This window comes from Vipera ursinii (assembly GCF_947247035.1).
Source record: "Vipera ursinii genome assembly, chromosome: 12".
Lineage (NCBI taxonomy): Eukaryota > Metazoa > Chordata > Lepidosauria > Squamata > Viperidae > Vipera > Vipera ursinii.
The window spans coordinates 13,182,208-13,198,036 of NC_139525.1; the positions used below are offsets into that span (position 1 = coordinate 13,182,208).

Consider the following 15,829-nt stretch of genomic DNA (forward strand, 5'->3'; position numbering starts at 1 on the left):
GTCCACACGTCACAAAAGGGCCAAGTTTGAAGGCCTCTGATATACAGGCATCCAACACTTCAAACAGCAGGCAAGTGGGAGAAATCTGAGCATAGGCGAAGAATATTTCTTCTTACACAAATACCTAACAGACCTTGCCTTTCAATGTAAGACATCAAGGACATGGCAGGATAGAAAATAACAGCATAGCAATAAATCTTTCCCTTCCAAAAATGGAAGCATGATGCAAGAACTTACCTGCAGATAAATGTCTATGAAGGTTCTCAGGCATCCAGGTCACAGTTGTATGAAAAGTGCTTTTTATTTTTGAAAAGGCAACTGGACTGATTTTTTTGAGGAAGAAGAAGAAGAAGAAGAAGAAGAAGAAGAAGAAGAAGAAGAAGAAGAAGAAGAAGAAGAAGAAGAAGAAGAAGAAGAAGAAGAAGAAGAAGAAGAAGAAGAAGAAGAAGAAGAAGAAGAAGAAGAAGAAGAAGAAGAAGAAGACGCTTCCTTTTGGCTGTTCCAAGAAGATTCCACACCTCTGATTCCACACTTGAGGTCACAGATAACCCCAACACTCTCAGAGTGTTTTGACTGCAAAGAAAACACAATCTTTCCATTCCCCCACCACCATCCTATCAGAACCCATCACTGCCCCTCATCACCACCAACTAATCTCAACTGTCAATAACTGTTTTTTCCATTTCCCACACCATTCAATACAAAACGGATGAAGCTTCCAGGACAGGAAGCGAAAGGTCTTCTTCTTCCTCGAAATAATCAGTCGAGTTGCCTTTTCAAAAACAAAAACTACTTTTGATATACTTGCAGACAATTCTGTAAATGCTACTTTAAAAAGAGCCTTGGTGGAGCAGTGGGCTAATGCCTCCTGAAGTAACACCAGCTGCCTGCAATTAGTGCAGGTTCGAGTCCCACCAGGCACAAGGTTGACTCAGCCTTCCATCCTTCCCAGGTAGGTAAAATGAGGACCCAGATTGTTGGGGGCAATAAGCTGACTTTGTAATAATGCCGCTTGGGGGGGGCCAAAAGCCCTAATAAGCGGGCATATACATAGAATGAAGGCTATTGCTAAGCACATTGATTTGTGCTTAGATTGTAAGCCGCCCTGAGTCTTCAGAGAAGGGCGGGATATAAATGGGATTAAAAAATATATATACATAAATCAAAAACTGTAGCTGAAAAAGAATTTGAAAATTAGCAGACAACGTTAATTGTGTCCTTTAACCTCAGGCTATTTTAATTCCATTTAGTTCTTCCACAATTATATAAAGTAGCAAACAATAATACAACTACAGAATCAATGGGGTTTGGGTTTTTTTCTTCATTGGCGTGAAAACAGCAGTGTATAAAACATGAAAACTAAAAAAAAAAACCTCAGCACAATCTTTATAGAGGAACAAGGGCCGAGTAAATTTTTGCTGAAGACATGGGAAATATCACCAAGGACAAGTGCACAAAAATATTGGAATGCATAAAATATTAAGCTACTCAATAGGTAAAAGGAAGGCAATTGTAAAAAATACAGATTTGCAAAAATTAAAAACCACGAGGAATTGAGGGGGGACATTACTAAGAATACACAGAGAGCATCAAAAACATGGGTGAGAAAGGGAGAAAAAAAATTTTTTTTCCAGTTGGATACTATTTCTCAGTTTTACGTCTTTGCTTTCTTGGATTCTTTTTTTCCAGAGTTTTCTGCAGCAGATTCGGCTTTTCTTTTTTGAGACTAAAGGGGAGGGGGGAGGAAAGAAAAAAGAAAATGTCATTTTCATTACTCACACAGCATTTCAGAAAGGTAATGAAACTGAATAGGCCATTATGTTGCCAGCTGAAGGTAACAAAGAACCCTCACTAACTTTCATCCATCCATATAGACACATTTCGACCCAAAAGATGAACAAAACGGGGCCTTTGAAAAGACACAGAGTGCTGAGCGAAAATTTGCAAAGCTTTTCAAACTGCGCTTGGAATCCTGCAAAACGGCCTGTGACCTCCAGTGTGGTCAGAACTTCCAAATAAATTCTACTAATACACGGCGATCCGAGTTAAACAGACACCACCTGAAACGGACCGGTATGGCATGTTTTTTTTTATTAAACTCATTAATCAAATTCAATGACTTTGCTGAAAAAAACTGAGAACATCCTACCAAAAAAAAACCACCCAGCTTTTTTAAAGGGGGAAGCTGAGTCAGATGTTCCAATCGATTAAACAATAACCCTGCCTGACTTTGAAAGGCTGTAAAACACACAACGTTGGTTGCCACGACTGCCTTTCAATAACAGAGGCACACTATCTGAATCACGCTATCAGGCCCAGTAGGTAGACTAACTAGGAGATCAGCTCCACAGGAAAGCTAAAATGTCTTTTTATTGAGATTGGCCATTAAGAACAGCATCTTAAGAGCCCTGGCGATGCAGTGGTTAGAATGCAGTATTGCAGGCTAATTCTGCCAACTGCCAGCAGTTCGATCCTGACCGGCTCAAGGTTGACTTCTATCCTTCCGAGGTTGGTAAAACGAGGACCCAGATTGTTAGGGGCAAGATGCTGAATCTGTAAACCGCTTACAGAGGGCTGTAAAGCACTGTGAAGCAGTGTATAAATCTAAGTGCCATTGCGATATAAGAGCCATAGTAGCACAGTGGTTAGAATGCAATACTGCAGGCTGACTCTGCCCACAGTCAGCAGTCTGATCCTGACAAGCTGAAAGTTTACTCAGCCTTCCATCCTTCTGAGGTTGGTAAAATGAGGAGCCAGATTGTTGGTGGGAGTATGCTGACTCTGTAAACCGCTTAGAGAGGGCTATAAAGTTCTATGAAGTGGTATATCAGTCTGTGCTATAGTGCTATCTTACAAGTCTGATTGTGTTGACCCTCACCCCTTCTTATACTGCAGTGATTTAGAGACGGGGGGGGTGTCTGTCAATCATTTCTGAATGATATCTCCTTGCTCTGGACTTTTAAAAAAATGTTTCAGCCTTCTTTTGCCTAGGGAACAGTTCCTGCCTATTTCCATCAAGATCGCCTTCCTTATTCTCTGTGTATGCCCTATCAAAAAACATTCTCTGTGGAACTCATAAATCAGGGATACCTGGGAGCTGAATGTAAGCACCTGTGGGCTATGCAGCAATGACCAAAACTACTTGTAAACGTCTAGCAGAATAGCTGAAACAGAAGAAATTGATTTATTTTGGAATGGCCAGCTCAAAGACCTCATCGTTAAATTAATTGAAAATGCTGAAGCAGATATTTAAAGTAACCAGTCTGGGCAAGAAGCCCCCAGAATCAGTGAGATGAAGAAGCAATTCTGCAAAGAATAGGCAAAATAACTCCCAGCCATTGCGCAGAACGGATCAATAGATACAGGAAGCTTGGAAGAAGACACTCCCTCCACAGAAGGTATCACCAATACTTAATCTAAAGCCGCATACGATTAAGGGCCGGAGACTAAAACGTAAGAACAGTTGCAGTAATTGGATATGGCTGGTATAGAGAAAACGAGGATTGGGGTGACATGGTAGCAGTGTTTCAATATTTGAGGGGCTGCCACAAAGAAGAAAGGGTCAACTCATTTTTCAAAGCACCTGAGCGCAGAACAAGAAGCAATGGGTGGAAACTAATAAAGGAGAGAAGCAACCTAGAACTAAGGAGAAACTTCCTGACAGTGAGAAAAATCAACCAGTGAAACAACCTGCCTCCAGAAGCTGTGAATGCTCCAATACTGGAAGTTTCTAAGAAGAGACTGGACAGACACTTGTCTGAAAGGGTATAGGGTCTCCTGCCTGAGTAGGGGATTGGACTAGGGGGTATAGGCAATTGTAACTAACTCTTAATTAACTGTCATGCTTTTTCCCAACAAAAATGGTGAACAATGCATTTGGGGTGCTGTTTGTTTAACCAGAATCATTTTATCTACTCAGTGAAGCTCTAAACACGTTAATTTAAAAGTTTCAAATTCATTCCCCACTACAACTCATCATATTTTTAACCAGTACATTCTATGCAAACTATCCAAGAAATGTAACTCATAAAACCACTTAGTGCCTGGGACCTCCCATCCCTTAGATCAGGGGTCTTCAAACTTGGCCCTTTTATGACTTGTGGACTTCAACTCCCAGAATTCCTCAGCCAGTGTGCCTGGCTGAGGAATTCTGGGAGTTGAAGTCCACAAGTCATAAAAGGGCCAAGTTTGAAGACCCCTGCCTTAGATATTCCTCGTTTAGCATAGAGTAGAATTCTTTATTGGCCAAGTGTGATTGGACAGACAAGGAATTTGTCTCCAGTGCATAAGCTCATCCTGTACATATAAAAACAGCAAGTAATAGGTCACTGATCACAAATCATACTTATTACTATCATTAATTGTAAGTTACTACAGTTAAAAATTAAAGTGCACTTGGTGAGACTTCTCCTTTATGAATTCTTACTCAATTTTTCCCTAGGAAAACAAATTGAGTTTAAGATACTAATATTTGCAACTACTAGAAGAGTAAAGATGCAATGGGCTTGTACATTATTTCAGCAGTCCCTCCACACCCACCACTGGAAAAGACAGAACTTGCAATCTAATATTTGAAAAGCCGACTTTAAAATAAAAAAAATGGCCTTAGGAATGGTTTTATTTTTTCCCCCACCCTTTCTTTTATTGTAGAAGGATGGATATATATATTTTTATCCAGCTGCAAGATTTTCCCCTATTGGCCAATATGATTTTGAGTTGTTCTTGAGTTATACTGGTTTATGTTTTTTCACTGAATCTGAACACTTCCATTTATTTTCCTTTCTGTTTCAAAGCTTCTTCTGAATTCGCCAAAGGAAATATGGCGCGTTTTAAATGCAAAAAAATAAATGATGTGAGTAGTAGATATTCATTAATTACCACCGGCGTCTTGGTTCCCCGCTTCTTCTTTTCGGCTTTCTCTTTTTCCTCAATTTCCATATTTTCCTTTTCAATGAGTGATATGAGCGTATTACACCGTCTCTGGAGTTCCTGTGTAAGATCAAAAAAGAAATATCAAGTTCTGCAGCAGTTTAAACCAAAGGAAGCTGAGCAGGAACATTCAAAGGCAAGACGTCCAGGCTAGAAGGCGCGGATAATTCATGCATGTTGAAAGGCTGAAACGAAGCCAAGAAATCTTATTAAAATGTGCTTCATGCTGGCAACGTAGCATTTATGTTTGTTGACTTTAGCAGTAGGACGCATTCTAAAGCAGTTATAATCCAAAGGATTGAAGGAGAGGTGGGCCAAAGCCCTCATTATGTCCTGTGAGATTGTACAATAACTACTTTAAGGATACATCTGAACTGCACTTTTAATCCAATTCCAGAAAGGCCCCCGGGAGTACTAAAGAGTGTGAATATGACACCAACGTGCACCTCTATATAAGACCATTCTTCCCTGGGATCATGCTGCAGTTCCAAAAGGCAGCCATTAAGACCCCAGGAAAAGATACAGCTGCAAACAGAATCCAAAGCACTGAGCGATCCTTTAGGGTAAGGGGTCCCCAACCCCCGGGCTGTGGACCGGTACCGGGCTGCGGCATGCCAACGACCGGTCCACACAAACAAGCCCCATCCGCAGGATGCAGGCAACACACACAAAACCACGCACGCTCTGTGGTCCGTGGAAAAACCTTTCTCCATGCAACTGGTCCCTGGTGCCCAAAAGGTTGGGGACCTCTGCTTTAGGGTAGACGTTGCCAGATTGATTTTCTAGAAACAGCTGGCCACTTTAAACAGAATTCTGCAGCTTTCTACTTCGGCTCTATCAAGCTGCTTCGGAGAACAACTTTAATCTAAGGTACATTTGGTGAGATGTGCTTTTTTGTCAAGATACAAATTTTCTCCGGAAAAATTTCTTTGCCTTTCTTTTTTTTTTTAAAAAAATTCTTTCTTTTTATTGAAAAGTTTTATAAAAATTACAAAAAATCCCCAAAACCAACCCACCCCAAACCCGCCCCCTCTCCCTCCCCCACTTCCCAGAGCTGAGTACAGGGTTACAAATATAATAATCATAATCTAACTAACATTAACCAACTATATAAATAACCAAGTTCATAATGCGCTTTAACTCCCCTTTAACATAAATACAAGCAAAATAAAAGTATACATAATAATAATAAAAAACATAAACAAATCAAAATCCAAATTATTAAACAATACAATATCCAAATTACTAAACCATACTAATACTAAAAATAGTAATACCATATACTTAAAACTAATAAAAATTCCACTATAATAAACTATTAATAATAATAGCAATCTAAAATTTACTCCTAGGCTAAATGAAACTTTTTAGTCCCATATTTATTCTGAATATAATCTATCCATCTTCTCCAGACCGAAATGTATCTTTCTTGTGAATGATCCTTCGAATAAGCAGAAATCTTAGCCATTTCTGCTAAATTTGACACTTTAAGCGCCCATTCTTCTATAGTAGGCAAGCAATCCTTCTTCCAATATTGCCCTACCAACAGCCTTGCAGCTGTTATCAAATTCAACATTAAGTTAGTTTCTTTAGTATCACGATCTGTAATAACACCCAATAAAAATAATTGTGGAGTAAACTTTATCTTCCTCTTAAAAATCTTTTGAATGTTCCACCAAATTTTAATCCAAAAAAGCTTTTATTCTTACGTTGCCCTGTTTTGCTTTTCAGTTTTGATTCCTAACAGAAGTGTACATTCCTGAAAACCGTCAATAGCAAAGAATCAAGAGCTGCCTTTCATCTGTTTATTTGATTCTCCATAGCACCTAAAGACGGGACAGGTTACTGCTCATCAGAGGGAGATCCATTCTAGAAATAAGGAGGAATTTCTTGACAGTGAGATCAATTAACCAAGGGAACAGCTTGCCCGCCACCCCACCCCCAGAGTTGTGGGTGCTCCATCTCTGGAAGTTTGCAAGAAAAGATTGGACAACCATTTGTCCAGGACAGCATGGAGTTGTAATAGAAGACCTCCAGGGTCTCTTCCAAGCCCTGGGATTGTACGATTCTGAAAGAATTCTTCAAAGGAGCCTTGGTGGAGCAGTGGGCTAATGCCTCCTTAAGTAACAAAAGCTGCCTGCAATTAGTGCAGATTCGAGTCCCACCAGGCTCAAGGTTGACTCAGCCTTCCATCCTTCCGAGGTAGGTAAAATGAGGACCCAGATTGTTGGGGGCAATAAGCTGACTTTGTAATAATGCCGCGGGGGGGTGAGGGGGGGGCGAAAGCCCTAATAAGCAGGCATATACACAGAATGAAGGCTATTGCTAAGCACATTGGTTTGTGCTTAAATTGTAAGCCGCCCTGAGTCTTCGGAGAAGGGCGGCATATAAATGGGATTAAAATAAATAAAAATAAAAATAAATTGGGTAGCATGGGCACAATTGTTAAAAACTAGGCACTGGACATAGAAATCCCTTGACCCAGGCCTTGGTAAGAGAGAAAGACCCCTCACTTCCCCCCCCCCCCCCGCCGTTGTATGGGCACCATAGAAACCACAACTCCTGTTCGTCTCTATTTCCAGTTCCGCAGCTGATTCTTGCTCTTTATTTAAGTTCGCATGTCCCTCTGATCATTTCAATCTGCACGACTGTTGAACCATCAAGACAAATTCATTTCTTATCACGTGTTGTTGTGATTCAGGGTCAGCCGGTGGGTTCGGCAGTTGGGTCGGACAATTCAGAGGAGGAGGAGGGGGGTGTTGGAGAGCTTGCAGAGGATAGCCTTGAGGCTCCGCAGAGCCCTCAGCCAGGCCCCTCCCATCTGGTTACGACGCAGACCCAGCTGTGTGAGCCTGACAGCGTGGATGAAGATGACCCACAGCTGGCCCTGATCAAGGACGCCCGACGCAGGAGGCAGTCAATCAGGAGTAAACAGAGAAAGGCAATGGGGCACCTCGGAAGGAGGCAGAGAGAAGCCACACCCTGAACTGTTTAAAAGGGGAATGTGTGGGAGGGCTGGTTTGCTGAAGGCAACCGCTTGAAAAGCTCCTGTTTCATGGTTCGTGTCTTGTTTTGCTCTGTTTTACGTTAATAAATTTGGCAGGCTTAGTTCCAGCCTCTTGCCGTTTGTAAAGGGGTTGTCCCTGCCTTTTCTGCAGGGCCGGTAGTAGGCTGGTACAGAACACGTGTAAGCTTCACCCACAACTTGTTGCCAGTAGTCCCTTGCCTTCAGTTTTTGTGCTGCTGGTTTTATTCAGTGCACTTCCATTGGTCGGTCAGTGAGCAAAACCAAGTTTGCCTCTTCTTATCCTTCCGTTTTACTGATTTGATTGTTATGAGCCACCCGGCCTTACTGAAGTTAAAGAAAAAATTTTATTATTGTCCACAGAAAAATACAAAGCTCCAGCTGCCAGTTCTTTTGCTGGCGTGGGCCTCCATATGCATGAAGTTCTTTTCAAGAACTGTACCAGTGTAGTGTGTGTGTGTGTGTGGATCCAAGGCAGTACCAATTTGCAACTGACGGATGGAAATGTTGTCAAAACATATTTCGAGAAGTATTTTTGGTTGACCATTTCATTTACTTCGCAACCAAGAAAACCAGCAGCGTTTTCCTCCACTGAAACATCCCTTCCTAAAGCTTCCACGCATACAATGAAATTTCCTCCGCTCTCTGCTAATCGACCATTTTATATAGAGAAACAGATTGTGTTATTTAAAATACGTCTAAAATTTGGATACGTGAGCGCTATAAACACCGCTTGTGATTTTAACACCAAACACATCAATCTCATTATAAATCTTTTTTTGGCTTGGAACACGGTCTCAATATGCTTAATTACGGTAGCAAATAATATTTCACTGAAGCGATGCTCTCATTTAAGGGCAACAAAAGCCATTCAAAAAATGAAATAACTACTCCTCCGTAAAACCCACAGACAAAACAGGACAGGACAGGACAATCTTTATTGCCAAGTTTTACCGTGAGCACACTGGCCCAGATTATAAATGAAATTCTATTGCCTGCTCTCAAAAGAAAATATATACCCATACACATACATGACACACCTATATGCATACATATACATATACATACACACATACATACACACATATACAAATATTAATCACTGTCCATTTTGAATACATAGCAGAAAGAGGAAGCTTGAGAATTCACAAGGTTGATACTGTGTGGAACAAAACTGTGACTGAATCTGGACGTTCTGCTTCCGATACTATGGAGCCCCCCCTCCCCCAGAAGGTAACAAGGAAAACAGGCCGTGGAGAGCATGTGTAACATCCCAGACAATCCTGCAGATCCTGCTCAAGCATCACTTATATGCTATGTCCTGGAGAGAAGGAAGTGCCATCCTCACCACTCTCTGCACCGCCTTCCTGTGCGAAGCAGGGATGCTTCCAAACCAGACTGTGATGCGGTATGACTGGATGCTCTCAATGGTCCCTCTATAGAAAGTGGTAAGGACAGGGCAAGGAAGATGTGCTTTTCTCATGAGACGCAGAAAATGCAGGCGCTGCTGTGCCCGCTTCACCAGTGTCTCACTGTTGAGAGACCATGCCAGCCTACTCATTAGCTGCACACCCAGAAACCTGATGCTGCTAACCACCTCCGCAGGTGAATCCTCAATAAACAGAGGTGTGTTAACAGGTAATGGGGGGAGGGGGAAAAATCATGGAACTTCCAGCTTTTCTGCCAAAACTACACCGTCTAGCATTTAAGCTCTCTGTGAACAAGCCTCTACTAAGAGTTATCAAATATGGGGCTTGTGCTTACTATAAGATGAAGAAATGCAAATGCAGAAAGGTTCAACACAAATTATTGTCCCAAAATTAAATTAAATTCAGAATGAAACAAGACCAAGTGTGTTCTAAAAACAGCTATTATTCTTCTCATGGGGGTGCCATTTTGACAAGGACACAAGAAAGAAAAACAATTTGATCCCTTTGAAAACTGTGCCTGGAATGAAAAAAGGCTTTTGGTCCCCAGATTCCCAAAGTGTTTCTGGCTTCTGAGTTTCTTCCATTTTTTATACACAACCCAAAAATAATTCAACATATTTTAGACTATTTAAAAATGTTCCCCTGTTATGGAGGAATGCACAATACCAGGTGTTTTCCTTCCCACTCATTTAACACACTACACTGGGAATTGTTTCCTTGTTCAAATATGGCAATAGCAGAAGACTGGTGAGATTTTGACTTCCTTCTGTTGCACACCAACCTCAAAACTGAATCACGAAATTGAAAATACCTTGAGTATCTTGGAAGTATTCCAAGCCTGTATTGCAGAGATAAGCGTGAAACATCTTTACTCTGAACTTCTCTTTCATAATTTGAAGATTTTCCAAGAGCTACTTCCTTCTCATATTTCTTACACTGACATGAGCAATGTGTGGCCATGGAAACTTAAGGGCAATGGAGACATAAGGATTTACTGGAAGTTATCGGTGCCACTTAGACCATCACTGTAATCCAAGTATTAGATCAATAAATATTGGCTGGTACGTCTGCCAGGCTACTACATCCCCTGCCTTGGAAAATGCGTTTATGGGAGACACTTGAGCACAACATCAACTCTGCAAATTGGTGGAGAAACATGAGCAGTACTTAGTGGTAGTACCAATTGCAGACGACTTTTCCAAAACCTGAACTTAGATATTATTTGTGGCTATGCTACCTCTTCACACGTACAAAGCAAATCAAGTGGGTTTTTTTTTTGTTACCTTATTTGCATTCCATGCTACCCCAGATTATAAAGATCGTACTCGCATCCCCAATAAGAATGGAGAGCCGTGCTTGTTCGCGAGGGCTCTTTATAATCACTGCTGTGAGCTTTTAACTGTTCCGTGAAGCTTCCTGCTTGCCATATATTTTGACATTCAAATCATGTAGCGTTAATAGATGCCTCAGATCTTTTGTTGTCAATATTCCATTTCTGTAAGTAGTAACCCTTTGGGTTTGAAGGTTTCAAGGTGGTTTCCTGGTTGCTTTCTAATTAAGTGCAGTTACTGCAACACAGCCATCATTCGGAACAGAAGGAAGTACACTAACGAAGCGCTGGTTGTCACACATACTATCAGCGTCTCTGTTAATTACTAAGACCTCTAAAAGGAAGTCTGCGACTATTTTTTCGATCATAAAGAAATTGTCACAATATGAGGGGCAGGAAAACTTTCCTGTGTCCTGAAAGGAAGAAACGTTGTTGTTGTTTATTCATTTATAAAGACCATGAGGCATATAAGTTAATAATGGAAGGAAAAATGAAAGCAGCGCATCGACTCGCTCGGTACAGAATGTATACACTAACAAACCTGGATTAATAGGGGGGGGGGAAACGTACAATGGGAACAGGCAAACATCATGCCTTGAAAAGAACAAATCTGCAAATCAGTAGTGCTCAGAGATCCCATCTCTATCACTTGTCACTAAGAAGAAAAGCAGCTACCGAAGCAGAGCATCTATTAATAAGTTGGAAGGGACCTTGGAGGTCATCTAGTCTAACCCCCTGCTCAGGCAGGAAACCCTATACCATTTCAGGCAAATGGCTGTCCAGTCTCTTCTTAAAAACTTCCAGTGTTGGAGCATTCACCGCTTCTGGAGGCAGGTTGTTCCACAGGTTAATTGTTCTAACTGTCAGGAAGTTTCTCCTTAGTTCTAGGTTGCTTCTCTCCTTGACTAGTTTCCATCCGTTGCTTCTTCTCCTTCTTTCAGGTGCTTTGGAGAATAGCTTGGCTCTCTCTTCTTTGTGGCAGCCCCTGAGATATTGGAACACTGCTATCATGTCACCGCTCACCCTTCTCTTCGTTAAACTACACATACCCAATTCCAGCAACTGTTCCCTATATGTTTTCGCCTCCAGACTGGGGTCAAAAGAAACAGGAGTCCTATGGAAAGGATCACGCCACTTATGGACTCATGCTGTGTAAGCTATGTGCTTGTGAGAAAATAAGGCTTGCCGTAGAATTATACGGGTTGTCTGAAAAATACTTTTCCAAATGGGAGCAGGGCTGATGATGAGCTGCACGGAGGGTAATTCAGCTAATTTATCTAGAACCAGAGAGACCTCTTGTGGCCATCAGGGCACAAGGAAGATCTTCTAAGCAACATGCAGAAAGACACTTCAGAAGGTTTTCAGAAGATTCAAGTATGAACCCAGTAAGCGAACAGAATCGATGACTGAATATAAAAAGAGACTCACTGGCTCACGTTAAGGATTCATCTGTTTTTAGATTGTTCACCACATCACCCTTCAGCTTCTCCTAGGAAGCCTGCAAGTAGATGATTTTCCACTCCATTGTCACTTTCAAGCAATTGGCAGTCAGAGGTATCTTGAGCCTGGAAGTAGCATTACTAATCACCACTGCTCCGCTACGAAAATAGCTAATGCAATCTTCTACAACATGGCATCCTCCAGATGTCACGGGCACCCACACATCTGGAGGAGACATATGCAGAAGGCTTATCTAAACTAGTGTCTTATTTTTATATCTTCGTGTCAACAAATTCCAGCTAATGCAATCTTCTACAACATGGCATCGTCCAGATGTCACGGGCACCCACACATCTGGAGGAGACATATGGAGAAGGCTTATCTAAACTAGTGTCTTGTTTTTACATCTTTGTGTCAACAAATTCCATAACTTCATGGTGTACCAAGAGCTTGCTCTGCCTGTCCTCAGTTCCCCATCAAGGAAGCCAAGGTCCCACGGTTAAGAAAATGGAAACAAATCTATCCTTGCTAATTTTATAGACTTTTTACTATGCTGTTCCAACTTCTAGGGTATATCAGTAACACCTTTTCTTCTTCAAAATCAGCCTTCCCCAATAATTTGATGTGTTTATGACCCCCCAAAAATGGGTGGGGGGAATTGTAGCTTGTATGTAGAAGACGCCAAATTATGGAAAGCTGAAGCAGCTAATTATGGAAAATAAGATATTCTTTTACATAAGCTAGAGACTAGCATATATCTGCTTAGTATTGGTCTCTTATGGAAGCATTGGGATTTGCCATTAAATCTGAATATTCCCCGAAGGAACTCACATTTATTGCGCCTGGTTCATCTTTTCATGTTCTCTTGCACTAAAGAAAACAGTTCTAGAAACTCATGCTGAGGTTTGGAAGTGATACACTGCAGAGACAATTTAGCAATGGTATCTTCTGCAGTTAAAATTTAATGTGTCATTTCATTTTATCTGCCCAAAGTCAAACAACTGTACGCTTGTTGTTTGCAGGGAAAATTCTTCACTCCAGGCAGAATTTAAGCAGACAATCAATGTAAAGCACGGGTAGATTGTTTAAATGGATGCCAATATCGCCAATGGAGTATTTTAAAAATATTCCAGTGTGGAAGCTGTCCCCAGAGTATAACAGTAACCCCAAAGAATTATTATTCACCTACACATTACAGTTATTCACCTTGGCATTATGACAGGCAAATTTCTTTTAATTTTCAGTGTCATCAAACAGACCCCAATTCTAGTTCTTTACATGCCAGTTTTATCTCTATGGAGATTCTTAGTCACCCAAGTCACGATTGTCCCAAAGGTGCTTTTTCAAAAGGCAACTGGACTTTCTTTGTTTCTAACAAAGAAAGTCCAGTTGCCTTTGGAAAAAAAACACCTTTGGGATGTCAGTATTGTGCTATTGTGCTGATGTAATTTCTGCACAGATTACAAAAAAAATGTTCAGACTTTGGGAAAAAGTGCAAAGAAGAGCAACTAAGTTGATTAAAGGCCTGGAGACATATGAAGAACGGTTGCAGGATTTGGGTATGAATCGTCTAGAGCAGGGGTAGGCAACCTCGGCTCTTTTATGACTCATGGACTGAAGTTGAAGTCCATGAGTCATAAAAGAGCCGAGGTTGCCTACCCCTGGTCTAGAGAAAAGGACTTAGGAGTGACATGCTAGCAGTATTTCAGTAGTTGAGGCCCCGTCACAAAGAAGTGGGGGGGGGGTGTCAACTTATTTTCCAAAGCACCAGAGGGCAGGACAAGAAACAGTGGGTGGAAACTAAACAAGGAGAGACACAACCTGGAATTAAGGAGAAATTTCCTAACAGTGAAAACAATCGACCAGTGGAATGCCTGGCCTTCAGAAGTTATGGGTGCTTCATTACTAGAGGTTGAGACTGGACAGCCATTTGTCTGAAATGATATAGAGTCTCCTGCTTGAGCAGGGGGTTGGACTAGAAGACCTCTATGGCCCCTTCCAACCCTCTTAATTTGTTATTCTGTTTATTGTGAGGCCCAATAATACAACCAATGAGTTTGTCTAATACCTTAATGGAATAGTTTGTAAAAAAATTAAAAACATGTGCTCTATTCTGACACTTCTGAAATCTGGACATTACATATCCTTAGATGGGATGTGAATAGCCATCCAAATGTGGCATTAGAGCAAAACAGCTCAAGAGCAGCAGATTTTAATACGTTTTTTTCTCATTGTTCAAAATAAGTAATAGTGAAGTAGTTCAAAATAGAAACAGTATGACAGACCAAGAAATTAAAAGACGCTTGCTCCTCGGGAGGAAAGCCATGGCAAATCTAGACAGCATACTAAAAAGCAGACACATCACCCTGTCAACAAAAGTGCGTATAGTCAAGGCTATGGTCTTCCCAGTTGCAATGTATGGCAGTGAAAGTTGGACCATAAGAAAGGCTGAGCGCCAAAGAATTGAGGCCTTTGAACTATGGTGCCGGAGAAGACTCCTGCGAGTCCCTTGGACTGCAAGGCGATCAAACCGGTCAGTCAGTCCTAGAGGAGATCAACCCTGAGTGCTCTTTAGAAGGCCAGATCCTAAAGCTAAAACTCAAATACTTTGGCCACCTAATGAGAAGGAAGGACTCACTGGAGAAGAGCCTAATGCTGGGAAAGATTGAGGGCAAGAGAAGAAGGGGACGACAGAGAATGAGGTGGCTGGATGGAGTCACTGAAGCAGTAGGCGTGAGCTTAAATGGACTCCAGAAGATGGTAGAGGACAGGAAGGCCTGGAGGAACATTGTCCATGGGGTCGCGATGGGTCGGACACAACTTCGCAGCTAACAACATGACAGACCTATAAAACCTAAAGGATTTAAAAAAAAAAAACTAGACACACACAGACATAAACCAAGTCCCCATCAGCAGACTCCTTTGCTTACCATGGCTGTTCTGGACTTAATAAACCAATCAAATCTGAACTGGGGCGCGTTGCGCACACACTGCCTTAGCTCTTCATACACGTTTTCTTTATCAAATCCCATTTTATGCAGCATGCATATCAAGAACCGATCCTCTTCCTCGGTGTAATTTTTGCCTTTGTTGGTTCCATACTGAATTCGCAGCTGATGGAAAGGGGCTTTATACCTTGCAATCTAAAGTTTCAAAAAAAAAATATATAAACACACATGTATGTATCAAAGTTCTTTTGCTAGGCATTTCTGTCAGCGTCTCATTCAATAGCTATGCAGTCTACTTCAAAGGTAGGAAACTCACTAGAATTTTGCCGAAGTCAAAGCAAATAAATCATTTCCGCTCAAAATGTATTTGGCAGTACTAAGTATTAAGATCTTCATATTGGGGATGTAACACCAGAATTGCATTATGCTTACACTGGGACAAATTATCCTATTTTGAAGATATTATGTGAAAACGTAGCGGTCTGGAAGTGGCTCTAATGCTGGGAAAGTGGAAGAAAAAAGGAGAGTCATTGGGAGTTGGGTAGTGTACAATTTAAACAAATGTGGATGGATTCCATTACAGTGGCAACGGCTGCACTGTTGGAAGACTTAAAATAGCAGATTAAAGACCGAATATCACAGAGAAAAACTATCTGTGTGGTTACTAACAAACATGATATAAATTAAAATTAATATATTGGAGCATTTCAATTCTTAACATTTTTAT

At 41.2% G+C, this 15,829-nt stretch overlaps 1 protein-coding gene across 1 annotated transcript in view; it reads right to left on the reverse strand.

The window, feature by feature from the left end:
* Positions 1–1,217: 1,217 nt before the first annotated feature.
* Positions 1,218–15,829, reverse strand: part of SMARCA1 (SNF2 related chromatin remodeling ATPase 1) — a 51,018-nt gene continuing 36,406 nt past the window's right edge. The window contains exons 22-24 of the mRNA XM_083372199.1: positions 15,085–15,297; positions 4,879–4,989; positions 1,218–1,726 (exon numbers count right to left, since the gene is read on the reverse strand). Coding sequence (XP_083228325.1) covers positions 1,655–1,726; positions 4,879–4,989; positions 15,085–15,297 — 396 coding nt within the window. The 3' untranslated portion in view covers positions 1,218–1,654. The remainder of the gene's footprint in view (positions 1,727–4,878; positions 4,990–15,084; positions 15,298–15,829) is intronic.